This window comes from Psilocybe cubensis, chromosome 11 (assembly GCF_017499595.1).
Source record: "Psilocybe cubensis strain MGC-MH-2018 chromosome 11, whole genome shotgun sequence".
Taxonomy (NCBI): domain Eukaryota; kingdom Fungi; phylum Basidiomycota; class Agaricomycetes; order Agaricales; family Agrocybaceae; genus Psilocybe; species Psilocybe cubensis.
The window spans coordinates 1,332,849-1,347,923 of NC_063009.1; the positions used below are offsets into that span (position 1 = coordinate 1,332,849).

General features: G+C 44.5%; 5 protein-coding genes and 2 non-coding genes across 7 annotated transcripts; 3 read left to right on the forward strand and 4 right to left on the reverse strand.

Annotated features, from left to right (window-relative positions):
• Nucleotides 1-402: 402 nt before the first annotated feature.
• On the reverse strand, nt 403-2,742 carry JR316_0011546 (uncharacterized protein; the record flags this gene model as incomplete). The annotated part of the gene is made up of 5 exons (XM_047897197.1): nt 403-658; nt 721-974; nt 1,031-1,047; nt 1,320-1,678; nt 1,751-2,742. 5 exons carry the CDS (start codon nt 2,740-2,742, stop codon nt 403-405), a joined length of 1,878 nt encoding a protein of 625 aa, XP_047743606.1.
• Nucleotides 2,743-4,736: 1,994 nt separating this feature from the next.
• JR316_0011547 (Calmodulin) lies at nt 4,737-5,154 on the forward strand (the record flags this gene model as incomplete). The annotated part of the gene is made up of 2 exons (XM_047897198.1): nt 4,737-4,968; nt 5,027-5,154. 2 exons carry the CDS (start codon nt 4,737-4,739, stop codon nt 5,152-5,154), a joined length of 360 nt encoding a protein of 119 aa, XP_047743607.1.
• Nucleotides 5,155-5,430: 276 nt separating this feature from the next.
• On the reverse strand, nt 5,431-5,516 carry JR316_0011548. Its single transcript has one exon. It is a non-coding gene; the product is annotated as a tRNA-Thr (tRNA).
• A 447-nt stretch (nt 5,517-5,963) lies between these two features.
• JR316_0011549 lies at nt 5,964-6,052 on the reverse strand. The gene has a single exon. It is a non-coding gene; the product is annotated as a tRNA-Thr (tRNA).
• Nucleotides 6,053-11,555: 5,503 nt separating this feature from the next.
• On the forward strand, nt 11,556-12,537 carry JR316_0011550 (uncharacterized protein; the record flags this gene model as incomplete). Its single annotated transcript, XM_047897199.1, has 7 exons — nt 11,556-11,606; nt 11,659-11,737; nt 11,794-11,901; nt 11,951-12,038; nt 12,086-12,155; nt 12,206-12,238; nt 12,289-12,537. 7 exons carry the CDS (start codon nt 11,556-11,558, stop codon nt 12,535-12,537), a joined length of 678 nt encoding a protein of 225 aa, XP_047743608.1.
• Nucleotides 12,538-12,744: 207 nt separating this feature from the next.
• JR316_0011551 (NADH-ubiquinone oxidoreductase 10.5 kDa subunit) lies at nt 12,745-13,129 on the reverse strand (the record flags this gene model as incomplete). The annotated part of the gene is made up of 3 exons (XM_047897200.1): nt 12,745-12,830; nt 12,882-12,988; nt 13,044-13,129. 3 exons carry the CDS (start codon nt 13,127-13,129, stop codon nt 12,745-12,747), a joined length of 279 nt encoding a protein of 92 aa, XP_047743609.1.
• Nucleotides 13,130-13,340: 211 nt separating this feature from the next.
• Nucleotides 13,341-14,711, forward strand: JR316_0011552 (Protein rax1; the record flags this gene model as incomplete). Its single annotated transcript, XM_047897201.1, has 3 exons — nt 13,341-13,459; nt 13,515-14,412; nt 14,475-14,711. 3 exons carry the CDS (start codon nt 13,341-13,343, stop codon nt 14,709-14,711), a joined length of 1,254 nt encoding a protein of 417 aa, XP_047743610.1.
• Nucleotides 14,712-15,075: the final 364 nt, after the last annotated feature.

Here is a 15,075-nt window from a genome sequence, read left to right on the forward strand (position 1 = left end):
GCTAGCTCTAGGAGCAAGAATCCCTTGGTTTGCGTCTTTCTCATAGATTTATGTCAGCTCTACTTTGTATCTCGTATATGCCTCCTCTCGCGCTCAAATTTATATCTTTGATTATGTCCCAGAGTGGTTAGAAGTAGTGATTGCCTTACACTCTCCCATTAGTATTAGCCAAGCTGTGATTTTGAGGCCTTTGTGAAAGCGCTGCCCGGCCCTACGCACCTTCTACAAGTGTTTGATAAACTCGTGATTAATTTCTGTTTTAACGTTGCTCAGCATCTCACATGCTCGAGGCGCATCAATGTATTTCTAGGATTGGTTATCCAAAGGTACTCTGCGCACCTTGCAACATTTTCTTACAAGACGAATAGTCGTATCAATGATGAAATCGAATCACATTGCTCGTTAAAACAATTTTCTAAGAGTAGACTTGTACCAACCACCAGCAGACTCGGAAGTTGTCTCGTCGCGTCTGGCAATTACGTCCTCGGACATGTTGCCCTCGGTTGATTTCCTCACCCATAACCGAGCTCTATGAGCATTTAATTTGCGAAAACTGATTTTACGACCATGTTTTCGTACAGGAATAAGTAAATCAACGAGGTAATCGTTGATTTCAAGCAAGGCGTCTGCATTGCTCTCTCGAAGGTTGAGTTCAAGTCTAAGTTACAAAAAGTCAATTTTTGACCATCAACAAACACAATTCAGCATTGAATAACGCACATAATGTCACGATTGAAGATGTCAATCAAGAATATACAAAGATTTTTGACTTTATTACGCCCTTCCGGAGATTCGACAAGAGAAGCCGTGGCGGACTGAAATGCTTGAAGAATATCATTTACAGAGATGTCGGATTTCTTCAGCTTAATCGAGTCCCTCATAAACTTGCGAATAGGTCCAGAAAATGCCAGAGTTATCCATTCAATAAAAAATTGAAGATGGTGAGTGACCAAGTCCGATTCATGGTCTGGATGCTGCAGATACATAATCATTCAGTCATTTTTTTGGAATTTCTGAAAAACAAACACACCGGGAGATCTTTCATGTCTAATAGAAACTGACAAATAAGATTCACCTCTTCCCAATAAACATACATTTCATCACGCGAGGTTGACAAAAGTCCAAGAAAATCAGCGTCGTACAACTCGTCTAGAAACTTGTTTTGAAGCACAGAGTTCGGTTTTAACATACAAAACTGATCGTAGTGGTCACATAAAAGGCGTGAGGTATGGAATTGACTAACACCTAGTACACCAAGAATACAAGTTTGTTCGATAAGTAAGTTTCTGGTATTTATGAGTCGAAAAATGAGAACCTACTGCTGATAGACAACTTCAAGACAGAAGTGGCAAGCATGATATGAGCCGCTCCCTTGTCCAGATAGAATCTACCTGAACGCGCCTCCTCAAATATAAAGTCGGAAAATGAGGCGTGATACATTCGCAGATTTTCGTCTGGGGTTTCGGGCACATATACAATCGAATGCAAGTCGCATAGTGCAATCTTCACTGTTCCCGGTTGGAAAGAATGCAATGATTCGATCGATGTTGCGGTTGGAGGCAATAGCGACGAGCTCCCCAAGACCAATGTAACAATTATTTTCGATGCGGTGTCAAAATCCTCAACACCCAGCAGAATTTGTCGATATAGGGAGTCCAGAGAAGCAAATGGATTGTCGCTTTTAGGAATAGATTGCTTTAAAAGATGAGACAACCTTGTGATAGGGGAATGCCGACGTGAACCAACATACTTTATGATAGTCGAGGCATAGATAAAGTGACCTTGCGACCTCATCAAAAGCTGGTTCATTTCGTTCTCTGATGGCCAAATTGGCGGGAAGTGCTCCTTTGCGGGGTGATTGTGCTTTATTGTCCGAAATTCTGACAAGAGAAAAGTCTTGATGTCGATATCAGTATCGTCAGAAATGTTGTCGAGGTTTATGCTGACTGTTAGGGATTTCAAGGGATCATTATGGAATGTCTCTCGTATATGTTGCTCAGGACGACATAGAACCATTACAGAGATCGGGATTGGGGCTTTGACCACGACAGACGAAAGGACATCGAGTATGAGACGCTGTGCCTGAGGGTGTGAACATTCATCCAGCCCATCGACTACGACAAGTGTCGCAGTACGTGACCTCAGGCCTTGTCCGTCGTGATCGTTGTGAATGATTTCGTTCAAGGGTCCAATTATCAGCTTTTCCATCTGGTCAGCAAGAGATAAGGAAAACAACTGTGGATCCCTTTCTACAGCATCTAATACCGATGCTCGTGTTTCTGGTAGGTACTGCATGATTTGATACGCAAGTGTTGGTATGAACAGCGTCTCGGTATGTCGATTTGGCACACCACGGGCGAAAAAGAAGCTCCCTAGTAGTTTGCCAGTATGAAAACACATCTCTGCAATGCTCTGCGCAATTGCCGATTTCCCGACACCAGCAGAGCCGTAAACCCACATTATTTGAGGCGATTTTACTGAATCGTCCAACCAATTTAGAATTGTTTGGAAGATGGCCTCGCGTGTGTTTGGGTGGCATTTAGGAGGATCAAAGCGTTCGGCAGAGTTGTGGGATGCCCCGGTGGCAATCTTCGAGGACAGCAGGGCAAGCGCTAGTCGCAGATAAGCACTAAGACCATGTAATCTTTCATGATACGTACAACTCGAGACGGTTGCGGGTGGTTGCGTGTGGATGAATGTCCCGCCGCTGATGAGCACGTTGCTTGCATTTGGAAAAGACATGAGCCTTTGGTCTCGGGAGTGAGGGAGGTAATGTACCAGCGTTAGTTGTGATATATGATTCGCATGAGGACAAACCTCAACTACAGTTGGGCATGGGAGACTTCAATCGAGGCAGTGCGTGTCAGTGAGACTTGAGATCAAATATTGAATATAATTCAGTACTCACTGGTCACTAGCACTCAAGCTGACCACTTCCTAACTTTCAACAACAGGATGTAGTACGTCACGAGATAGAATATCTGCGTATGCGCTTATAACGCATTCAGAAAATGTATAAGATAAGACCAGGGGACGATGACGATTGTCAAATGTGGGTGTAAACCAATGCCCATCTGGCAAAGGAAAAGTGATGCGTGACGCTGACGACCGTCGACTTGCCACCCTGTCCGTCGCAGATCGAAATGCCGACCAAATGCCGAAATAGATAGGTTGGTTGAGCAGGAATCGACCATCTGGTTTCCCTCCAGCTTCCTGGTCTCTCTATTGCCATTATGTGCTTTCCTCTCCTATTTCTTAATCGTCTTGGAGCCTTCGTTCTTAATCTTCTGCAGTCGACGCACACTACTGCTACATATGCCGGGCGCATGTCTATCCAATTAGGATCAATCGATCAACTTTTCTATCCTCCACTGCTGGGTGGTCCTCGATGAATGTTCGGCAAAGAACTCAGATAGCCACTGATACTCAGATAAAGACGTAACATACCATTGTTTTATGACTGAAGTTTTCATCTGCGGCTACTTTTAGTTGCGCTTTAATTATTTACGAGAATCATTGAGCGGATTTGCAGTATGTATTGTGATTAGATCGAAGAAATGCCCTGTCTCTGAGTGGATAAATAAAAGGTACTCGAGCGCGTACACTGTAGTCGTGCTGCCTACATTCAAATACAGAAGTTTCAAATCTAGTAAAAAGCTTCTGCTATGCGCGTATCCGAAATTTCTCCCTCTATCGATACCTGCTCTTCAGCGATATTGTACTGATATAACTTTCCGGAGAAACGTAGTGATCCACGCTATTTGCCTATGGAAATTAAAGGGTAATAATAACAGAGGTAAAATCGTAATGTCTCTGTATGCAATCTGTGTTGTACTCAAAATTACTTAGCATGCAGGCGTGAAGGTAATTTTTGAGGGGTATCCTTGACGCGAGTAAGGACAAGCGCCAAAAGTACATGACTTCGTTCTTCAATCTACAGTTGTAGAGAAAAAAATGGCTGGCCAGTCATACGCGTCCGGGAATTACCTCCGTTCCGTGTCCTCTGTAAACACAGCCTTCAGGACCAGGATATCTCAGGAAGAAATAAACCCCACGCAGCTAAATAAGCGCGCACAGCTTATGACGTTGTGTGTAGTGGGTGCCATTTTCATGTCATAGCGGTGCGTTGCAGTGCTGGACGACGCGCAAAACTGAAGTCTACGGGAATTGAGAAATGAGTGACAATCGGAGCTGCGTGTTGAGGCTCCCTTGGGACTCGGCGATTGCCGAGATGCAGCTTTGACCTGATTGCGCCAACGGATAGCCTGAGCCCTCCAGGCTTTATAACAGCAGCCACCACCACACCTACATTCTCTACAAACCCTCCCCTTCTCGCAGCACACTTTCGCCCATATAATGGCTGACCAATTGGTATGTACATGTCTTCGTTGTTGACGGCTTAGCGCGATGTTCTCTCCTGTATGCTGACATTCTACTATCAGTCTGAAGGTAAATGAACCACCCTGACGGATCGCACGCATCGGACCTCATGCTAACACGTAATGATTATTTGCCGTGGACGATTAGAGCAGATCTCTGGTGCGTAGCCTACCATCGCACCAATCCTTGTGTAAAAGTCGCGCTGACTATCTCGTTTCCAGAGTTCAAGGAGGCGTTCTCACTATTCGATAAGGGTATGCATGTCCTTAACTTTTATCAATATCAAATCTGTTCTGACGGGCGTATGTTGTACAGACGGAGATGGTACAATCACCACTAAGGAGCTCGGGACCGTCATGCGTTCTCTTGGCCAGAACCCCACCGAGGCTGAACTACAGGATATGATCAACGAGGTCGATGCTGACGGCAACGGAACCATCGATTTCCCTGAGTTCCTGACCATGATGGCGCGAAAAATGCGAGACACAGATAGCGAGGAGGAAATTAAGGAAGCTTTCAAGGTGTTCGATAAGGATGGAAACGGCTATATCAGCGCTGCCGAGCTGAGGCATGTCATGACAAATCTCGGTGTGTAGCACTCTCTCTACAGGGATCTATCATGTCTGACACATATAATTGTATAAAGGTGAGAAGCTGTCCGACAACGAGGTCGATGAGATGATCCGCGAAGCTGACGTGGATGGTGACGGACAAATCAACTATGATGGTATGTGTTCCTTCAACTCGTTGAAATTATGCACACTGAAGGCATAAATTTAGAATTTGTGAAGGTTCGTTGTGGATATCCGCACCATGCCAGCTTTGCTGAATCCTTATTGCGAACAGATGATGCTGTCGAAGTGATCTTCAAATCCTTTAGTTTAGTACAATGTAGTCTTTTACTTCAAATTTGCTTGTATTACGATGAATGTGTGCAAAGAGCGATATACATTAACGGACAACGTACAATAAACTGCTACAAAATTATATGTGAATGGAAATTTCGTATTAGTTCATCCTGAGCCCCATTAAGGATGCGAAAAATGACAGTGCCCGTTGGCTGGATTGAACAACCGACCTCACCATAGCGCAGAAGATGATACGAGTGGCGCGCTCTACGACTGAGCTAAACGGGCTGATGGCAAAGTTTGCAAATGTGGGTCCCAGTGGGCGCTAATGTTCGAGGACTTTTCCTGAACGGCGCCAGCCGATCTAAGCTAGTCCGACTTCAAGGTTAGGCCCGACTCATCCTGTAGGGATTGATCACCGATCTGAGCTATTTTATCGCTATGCCAACATATAGCAAACAACCTGATATCCTATATGCTTACTGTGGTCGTACTGGGATGGAGAGCACAGTGCCCGGACTCGATGGAAGACCATGTGGATTAGGTGTTAAAACCGTAGCCAGTCTCTAGCTTTAATGTAACAGTCTGTCGACGATAACTGTGTCAACTAAGCTTGGCATAAAGATAGAAATAGATTGCAGTTGATAACGGTTGGAAACCATCGAGAGTATTGTCTAATTAACACGACATTACCATTAATTTCGCAGCTAGAGAAAAAGATGGCAATAAAAGAAATGCCCGCTGGCTGGTTTGAACAACCGACCTCACCATACCTGCCTACGCAATCGTACGAGTGGCGCGCTCTACCACTGAGCTAAGCGGGCGTTACAAAGATGCATAACTTAAAATATAGGTCGCGACATTATTCCGGCTACGTTGCTACTTCAGTTTTGCTCCAAATCCCATACGATAAGCGCCCTACCACTGAGTGAAATGTCGTATTAGAAAGATAAAGTTAAGGCACACCTTCTTGGATTTTATTTCAGCCGTGCTGATAGAAAATTTGACGAGTTGATACTAATCAACCATGCATGCACGCCTGTGAAACACCTGTCCGCTTGATAACTCGGTAGCGCTGACTTTCTGTCAAAATTTGAACAACGGTGGAATGGAGTACATAGCTGACACACGGTTGCTATATTTGTCTTAGTGATGAGACCAATATTCCGACGATGCATCCAATAAAATGTCAGTCATATATTAATCTCTCCGCCTCACTCTGAAACGTCTTCTATAGACCTCCCTTCATGATCCTATTGAAATGGCTAACCTTCAATCGATATTCGACCCACTCATTCATACAGAAGTGACGTTCCTTCAGGCCGCCATCGCAGCTGGCTTGGTATGTGGACATTGCTCTGTGGCAACATTAGACCTAAATAGCGAGATGATGACGCAGGCAGAAACCATTCTTTACGGTATGATATTCTTCAAATTCAGCTCATCTTCTCAAAGTTGAACGAATTTGGTGGCAGGAATCCATTGTGTTCTATTTTTTCTGTGCATCTACATTCTCTTGCGAAACAGACGTTCAACGCAGTGGTTTATCCTTGCCTCTGCGGTTATCATGTTTGCTATATCGACTGCAGACACTGCATTAACTATGCGTGTACTGACCCATGGCATCACCGACCTGATACTCAATCCTTTAAAAATTCCTGATGTGCTTAAATTAATTGCCCAAAAAAACCCTTTGTTTGTTACCAATAAGTGCTAAACCTTTCTGCCTCATTCTCTGGAAACGAATTCATTGTATTTTTTTAGTTTTATGGCTGATCTCATTCTAGTAAGCCGACCTCTGCTGCATGAGATGCTTGCCTGCTAAACAGAATACAAGTTATATCGGTGTTACATGGTATGGGGCAAGTCAAAATACATTCTCATGGGAGCTTCCCTTCTCGTGTTGGCCGATACTAGTGAGTCTCAAGTTTGAAGAGATATCCATGTTTAAAAGATTGTTACCTATGATCAACAAAGTCTGGGGATATATTACCATGGGACCCGCCGTTCTCCTACTGTCCCCCTTTTTCCCTTTCTACGTGTGGTCGATACTGGGGATCAACATCGTATTGACTATTACGACAGGTAAGGTCATGCTTGAAACCACCTTTCATGACAACTAATTTTTATGGCAGTCAGCCGCATCATTTGGGTGTTCATAATCGCTAGACGTGTTGTAGGGGGGAGGCAACTTCAAGGATACCAAACTGCCATAGCCGTAGTGTGAGCCTTTTGATCTGTTCACTCAATGGGGTGTGGACCACCCGATTACTCATTCATTTATTAGTGTGGAATCCAGCCTCGTTTACTCTGCATGTATTCTTGGTTATATACTGTTCCCTAAAAATTCCCCATATACAGTATGTCACTCTCGGACAGAAACCAGTGACGCAAGTTAAAAATCTATTCAGATGGTCATAATCGTCGTTGCTTTTCGACTAGTGGTATGTCATAAGTCTCGCCATTAGTCGTGTAAACTAAATCCATATGTCAGGCAATCATGCCGACCCTTTTGATCGTACAAGTTGGGCTGGGGCGAGTCATAAGAGAGGGTGATTATACCACTGCCACTATCTCGGAGCGTGAACTTCGCTTTACAAGCGTTGTCCTTGACACTTTCATTACTACACATGGATCGCATGACAGACAAACAGGCACCCTTCCATTCGACGAGGAAGATTTAGAAGTCGGTCAGAGTAGAAGCAAGGATGAATCTTTAATAATGCCGGCGAGCGACCTTCCTCCCACGACAGTGTTAAATAACACATCATGAATTTTTTCAAAAGATTGATTGTGGCCAAATTGTGGCCTCTTTAACCAGTTCGGTATCTTGAAAACGTTGAACCAACAGTATAAAATTGTTCCGTGTATTTGGGTAAGCAAGATTTTTAGGCCATTTTTATTTGACTTTCAGAAGAGTTTTACTAGTGTTGAAACGTTGAATGTTAGAAGACGTTGACGGTAAGGGAGTGTGAGAAATAAATCGGTGTTCGAACTTGAGTTTGAAATTTGATCATTGCCAGCGCCCACCTTGTCACCAAATGAAGTCAAGCCAAAGTTAAACGATAAACAGCGATGAATTTCTGTAATCTTGCTACAACCATGGCCCCAAACTTAGAACATACGAGCGGCAGCCGCAATTGTGACAGTTGTTTCAAAGAAAAAATGACCAGTACTACCGACTGCCACTGTTCTATTCGCCCAGGCTGATTCCCTTTCCCAGGATATTTTGATGGTATCAATCCTGGACTGTCAACGGTCCGCTCAACACATATCTGTCCAGCAATACTCGTTTAAAGCAAAATGTGCCATCGGCGCTGAAGACGTGTCAGGGAGACTGCGGTCGGTGTGGACGACCCGCGACATCTGTCAGTGGAAATGGATACGATAAAATGTTGACGGCAAACTGAAGCACACAGTTTAAACACGCCCTTCGAGTTAAAACATCTCCTGGGATCTACTTTCACACTGATTGGGCGCGTATGACGGTCAGATTGGAGGCATCACCCAGTCAAGGTGTAGGAACCGATGCATCCCTCCTTCGAGCAGTAATTACTGGTAGCTTGGTGGGTTCTGAATCATTCATTTCGATGATACTTCAACAACACTTATGCTATATACTTACCGACAAGGCCGAGACAATCCTTTACGGTATCATCAATTTCTTTACACTCAGTCGGCTAAATATCACCTTTTTGTCAGGAATTCACTGTGTACTGTTCAGCGTGTGCATGCATATTCTTTTGCGAAAAAAGCAATCAAATCAGTGGTTTATGCTTTTTTCTGCCGCCATTATGTTTGCTCTGTCCACTGCTGACGTTGCAATAACTATACGTTTCCTCTCGCATGACATCGCCCAGCTGATAACCACATCAACTAGCCTTCCGGTCTTGATGAGATCGCTCGAGTTAAAGAATCCCTTTTTCGTCACCAATAAGTATGCCAATTCTTCTACGTCATTTGGTATGCCTTACCAGCGCCTCAGTTTTATCTCAGATCTCATTTTAGTAAGTAACACCCACTCCTTAATTCCATTCAATGAACATATTGTAAAGCTACACCGATGTTACATGGTATGGGGACGGTCAAAATATGCCTTGATTGGTTCTTCTTTCCTTGTTCTAGTCGACACCAGTGGGTTTCCATACTTGTATGTGCTCTCACTGTTGGACTAATTATAACAAGTTTGGGGATATATCGGCATGGGCCCAGGCATTACCTCGGCTTCACCTTTTTTAATCGTCTACCTGTGGTCAGTATTTTCTATCAATATAATAATGACGTCTGTAACAGGTGATAATCGGCCAGTTTTCTTCATTGCGAGAAATTTACCTTTACTTTACAGTTGGCCGTATATATTGGCTTTCTAGGGCAGCAAAATATTTTATCGGAACCAGGCAGCTTCAGAGTTACCATACAGCCATAGCCGTAATGTGAGTAATCTGTCAATTTTTATTGAGCTTGCTTAGTTGATTTCCATCCCAGTACAGAATCCAGTCTGGTGTACTCAACACTAGTTCTAGTCTACGTGACTTTACCAAGATCATCGTCTTCCAGGGTAAGTTTCAGCTGAATATTCTCGTAGTTGACACACGGGCTTAAATTCAATCAGCTGGTTATGATATTTATCTGTATGAGATTAGTGGTATGTTCGAATATCATAATTTGAAGCTTTGCGACCATTGACCAGTATGCATGTTTTTATACGTCAGACAATCATGCCCACGTTGTTGATTGTTCAGGTTGGCCTTGGGCGCGTTTTACAAGAGAGTGCCTTCACCGGTACCGCAAATTCGGAAGAACTTTCATCTCGCTTTGGAACCGTCGTCCTCGAGACTGTTGAGGCGCGGGGGGTCTAGGCCATTTCATCGTAAACTACTACCCTGATGTTGATGCACAAGCGGTAGTATCTACGAAGTCGCAAATAACATTTAATACACAAATACAATTCCGGCCTTCCAATTTGCTGGAGTTTTCTATGTCCAGGAGGGTCACAGCTCACAACAGATGCAACTTTGAATCTATGTAGATACAGTGGGTCCTTCCAACGTCTATTGACGGCCTATGGGCACCTATGGCTCCCGGGTAAGCCTTAATTTTATGCTGCAGCTGGCAGTCGGTCTCCGGCCGGTCTTCATCTTAATTTTTATTACGAATGAATTGGGTTTGTATCTCCGTTCCTCTGGCATCTTACCCCTGAAAACTTAAGCAGCTCTCCCTCATGTTAGCAACCGTTTAGCTGAGGCCTATACATTTATTTTATTCTGCGTGTATTGGTATGAAATGTACACAATTCAGGGAAAGCTTGAAGGAGTTAAATAGATACCGTATGTGTTAAAATTCTTGGTTGGAGGCTGGCTTGCATTTTCACTAAGAATAGATTGGCAAATCTTCCATTCGGCCTGCGCCGCTGTCAGTCAAGTCTTTCTCATGTAAAGATAGAATTTATCAAGGGCAAGGGTTTAATTAAGTCGTTGGCGACTGGCATTGCCATAGCCAGAGTGGAATAGTGAATTGTGGTCGTGATCAGTGTACAGGGGCAGAGATTGGCGAAAACTGAAATATGAGAATTCAACTGAGTCAGTCCGCATTTAGCATCGCCCCTGCCATTATCTCATTGTAAGTGCGAAATGGATCATGCATCATGACTGATATAGAATTACCTAACAAACCTTAGTGTCCTGTATGAAGAAGGATAAAAGGGTAACGAAAAGAGCGTGGTGGCAGTTTCCTCCAACCGGGTTCGTATTTAACCTTCTTAGTCAAAGTCTTTTTCACCTTCAATGATCTTTAACTTTACACCATAGCAAGTAGAATCGGAAAACCGACCCTCTATGGGCCAATTTCTAGTTCGGATACGCCCTCGTTATCCAAATCCATGGACCAATCCGTTCACGATAACTGAGGACATGCTTCCCCCCATTTTACTTGCAGTTGTGGTTCGTGTTTCCTTTTCGTGATTAAAATATCATGCATATCAGCCTTTTCCTTGTAGGTGGAAGCGTTACTGTATGGTATGACGGTAAACTGAAGGTTTTCTGTTCCATGATCCTGACCACCATTCTGCGCCTTGAAATAGGAATGCACGTAATCCTCTTTTGTATATGCGTACGCGTCCTATGCGTTCGGAGACGGTGGATGCAAGTAGCGATGCTGGTGGCAGTGGTTGTCATGTTCTTGCTGTCAACAGCTGACATCGGCGTTACATGGAATTTACTTCTTCGCCACCAGAGACGGCTATTCCAATCAAACAGTATCCAATTATACAAGGCTATATACCCAAAATTTGTTATTTTTCTTATAAATAAGTAAGTACTTTTGACACAGATGAAGGATCGACGAACTGACAAGCGTAGTTTTATTGCTGACGTCCTTCTGGTATGATCTTATTGCTCTAGGTCCTATTTTACAGAACCTTGACACCTTGTAGATAGCGAGATGCTACGTTGTCTGGGGGAACAGAAAATCCATTTTATTTGCATGTCTTGTATTGCTGTTAGTCGGGACAGGTAAGTGGACTGATCTACAACTAGAATGGTATGTCAACCGACCTTGACGAGCGCAGCTTTCGGAATCATAAGTGAAGGAACGACAACACCTTCTCTTAAAAGGTTCATCGCAGTCTTCATCCTGCTAGTGTTGGTTCTGAATGTAGGGATAACTCTGTTAACCGGTCAGTCAGTTCAACCAGTATTCGAATGCACATCTGACACGAGACTCAGCCGGAAGGATATTCTGGATTGCTAGAGAGGTCCGATCTGCCATGGGGCCCGAAATGATGTCGCACTACAATTTCGCAATCTGCATTTTGTCAGTTTCTTCTGCATAGCATCCCATACTAGCTAAGAAAGGTGTAGGATCGAATCTGGTGTGGTCTACACTGCTTCTACCATTTTGTTGTTTTGCCTGTCGCCCACAAAATTTGTTGTGAGTTTCATCCGACCCTTTTGTTGGAGCGATCCCTGATTCCCATACAGTTATTAGGAGGAATTATATCAATTCGTACAGTCGTTAGTATTACTCTTGCAAGTATAACTGAACGGGTCTGATGGTTGTACAGTGCATCATGCCTATTCTTCTTCTTGTACAAATAGCATTAGGGCAATCGATAAAAGACGTCGACTCCACCATTAGCCGAATAGAAATGGCGTCTACACCACCAGTTATACTAGACACCATTATTAGCAACAATGATCATGGGTGGGACACAAGCACTCACCCTCAACATAGTATTGCATCTCATGCGGACGAGCGGAGGAAAAACGGCGGCATAGATACAATCGGAAGAGAAAGTTGTAGGGACAGCTAAGATGTGATTTTTAAAATGGGTTCTATTTCTTGTAGGGTAATAGAGCGCGAGTGTCAAAATACAGATCCGCGTGGAAAACGCAAAGGTGGTCGCGTAGAGGATGAATTCACCATAAATCAACAGAGGCGAGTGCCAGCAACTCTTGGTACGAGGCGAAGCTGGCCAGAAAGAGCAATGAAAGTGACATCCATTCTTAAGAAAGCGACATTATGAGCTCAGCAGTTGACCGACTTTGGTCTCTACTTCTGCAGCTGAAAGGTTGTCTAGTTCAACATGTTTCTCAACACCACGCTCTGTTGGAATGAAGTCAGTTGGCGTCCAGAGAGGTCGCACCAGATACATACCAAACCTCACAAAGACCCTGGCAGGTGTTCCGGAAGCCTCTCTAACCAATACAGGAAGATCTGGGTTGTGTTGCTTAATGATTGGATATTTCGACACGATGAATTGCCTGCATGAAAAGGTATTTGAGACTTTCCTATACATTACGTCGACAGACAACGGACCTGGTTCCCGCAGATGCCTGACCAGTCTGTGAGCACAAAATGCGAATCTCTCGGAGAGCCGGTGAGAAGGCCTTTGCGAAACTCATAATTGTAGTTCGAGACTGAGTGGAGAATACCGCCGACCTGTACGCGTTCGCGAGTGTCAGCTGGGAAAATGGGATTACGTAAGTAGTTACCACCTGATCCGCCAGTCAACAAGGGTTTCAACCCCTCGCCTTGTTTGCCCATCGACGACAACGACGAGCAAGTCTCCGTCTAGACGCTGGGATCGACGCGCTAGAATTACACAACGCAGTGATGGACGACGAAAAACGACAACAGGATGACTGGGCCAATAGCAGGAAAAACAGGTTGCCATCGTTCACTGAGGTTCTATCGAGGAGGACACGGCCGCCTGTCGACCTTTTCATGTTCTAGTGAGTACATGTTCTTTTCATAGAAACACCTCTTATCTAAAGTTCTTCTACTCAGTCTGTTTTTGCAACGTGAAGGAGCCGAAGACATCCTAGATTTCTGGCTGGACGTTCAACAGCATGAAAATCTTTGTCGTGCGTATTTCAAGGACGTCCGAAAGTCCGGACGAACTATCAAGGAAGATTGGCCGCAATACTGGGACTATGCTCGAAGAAGAGGCTCGATCTATGGAACTGTTGTCGGCTTGAGTGGGGATGGAGGCGGTACGAAAAGGAGCACAGCAAGCACTGGTGAAATGTTATCTGAACATGACAAGCGCAATCTGGCTAGTCTCGGAAACGATGAAAAGGCTGGATACGGAGGTCGGTCTACAAGCCCTCGACCAAATACTGCTGCTGGTCATTCCGAAAATACTCGAGTAGCTTCTGCATCTCCCGTCGATGACCCCCCGCGTTCTTCGACACCATTCTCTCTGTCAGGTCGCACCCCAACGTTGTTCAACCTTAGGCGCGCCTCTCGTGCGCCTACCATCATTCCTCGCTCTGCTGCCATCTCCAGGCTCGACCTCATTGCTTCTGCTGAACGCATTTTCTACCGTTATCTTTCGCCAGCCGGAAACACGGTCAATTCGCCGGAGAATCACGAAATTTATCTCCCGCCCGCGCTCAGAATCCACAGCTTTCCTCTGAGTAGCTCTCAAGAGCCCAAGTCGCAGACTGAACTTGCGTTGATGGCCCAAATACCCGATATTTTCCATGCGCAGAAGGAATACTGCTTCCGGGCGATGGAACAGGATGCCTTCCCTCGTTTCCTCCGTTCGAAAGCGTTTGGAAATCTGACACCAATATCCGCCCTGGTCCGTCTCATTGCTGGTCTCATCATTTTGTGGATCGGTCTAGCTGCCGCGTTTTCACTCATCTTCTTGGACGTACAGCCCAAATCCAAACGTTTCTTCGTGAGTAATTCTCAATCAAACCGTGTTACACCCACGTTCTCATCGTTGATCTTAATCTTTAGCTCTTTATCCCCTTCTTTTTGGCGGTCCTGTTCCTTGTATCACATCAGTATGAGCTTGACCCTATCCTCGTATTCTTTGGCCAGTCTGAAACCACTCCTTTCCGCACACTCACCATTCGCGAGCCATATGTCAAGAAACTACTCATGGGTCGTGCCATCTGGGTCAGTGTTCTTGTGACGGCGTTTATGACAGCCCTAACCCTGCTGTTCTGGGCTGTGCCTGGGCACCGCCTGTAAAACTCGAGGACCACGACCCAATTGCAACCATCCTCCGTTGTTCAGGACATTCAAGGAACGAAAAAGATTAAAGCATAGAGAAGACAATCCCCCCAGACAAATCGCTAACAAGTATTCAGCTACCTTCCTCTGGCTCGCCATTTTCTCCCTGTTAATTTTTGCCTTGTTCCTAAATTCCTATCCACACAAGTATTGGTCAAAATCCCTTTCACTTCCATACATACCATCCTCTTGTTCATTTATGACATTTCATGCACCTGGATGATACACATATCAATCCACCTTAATACTTATCATCTTTGGCCTTTCTTTACTTATTGTCGTACATTTTTTGAAATCTCGTTTCTTTTTTTATCCTTCTTTC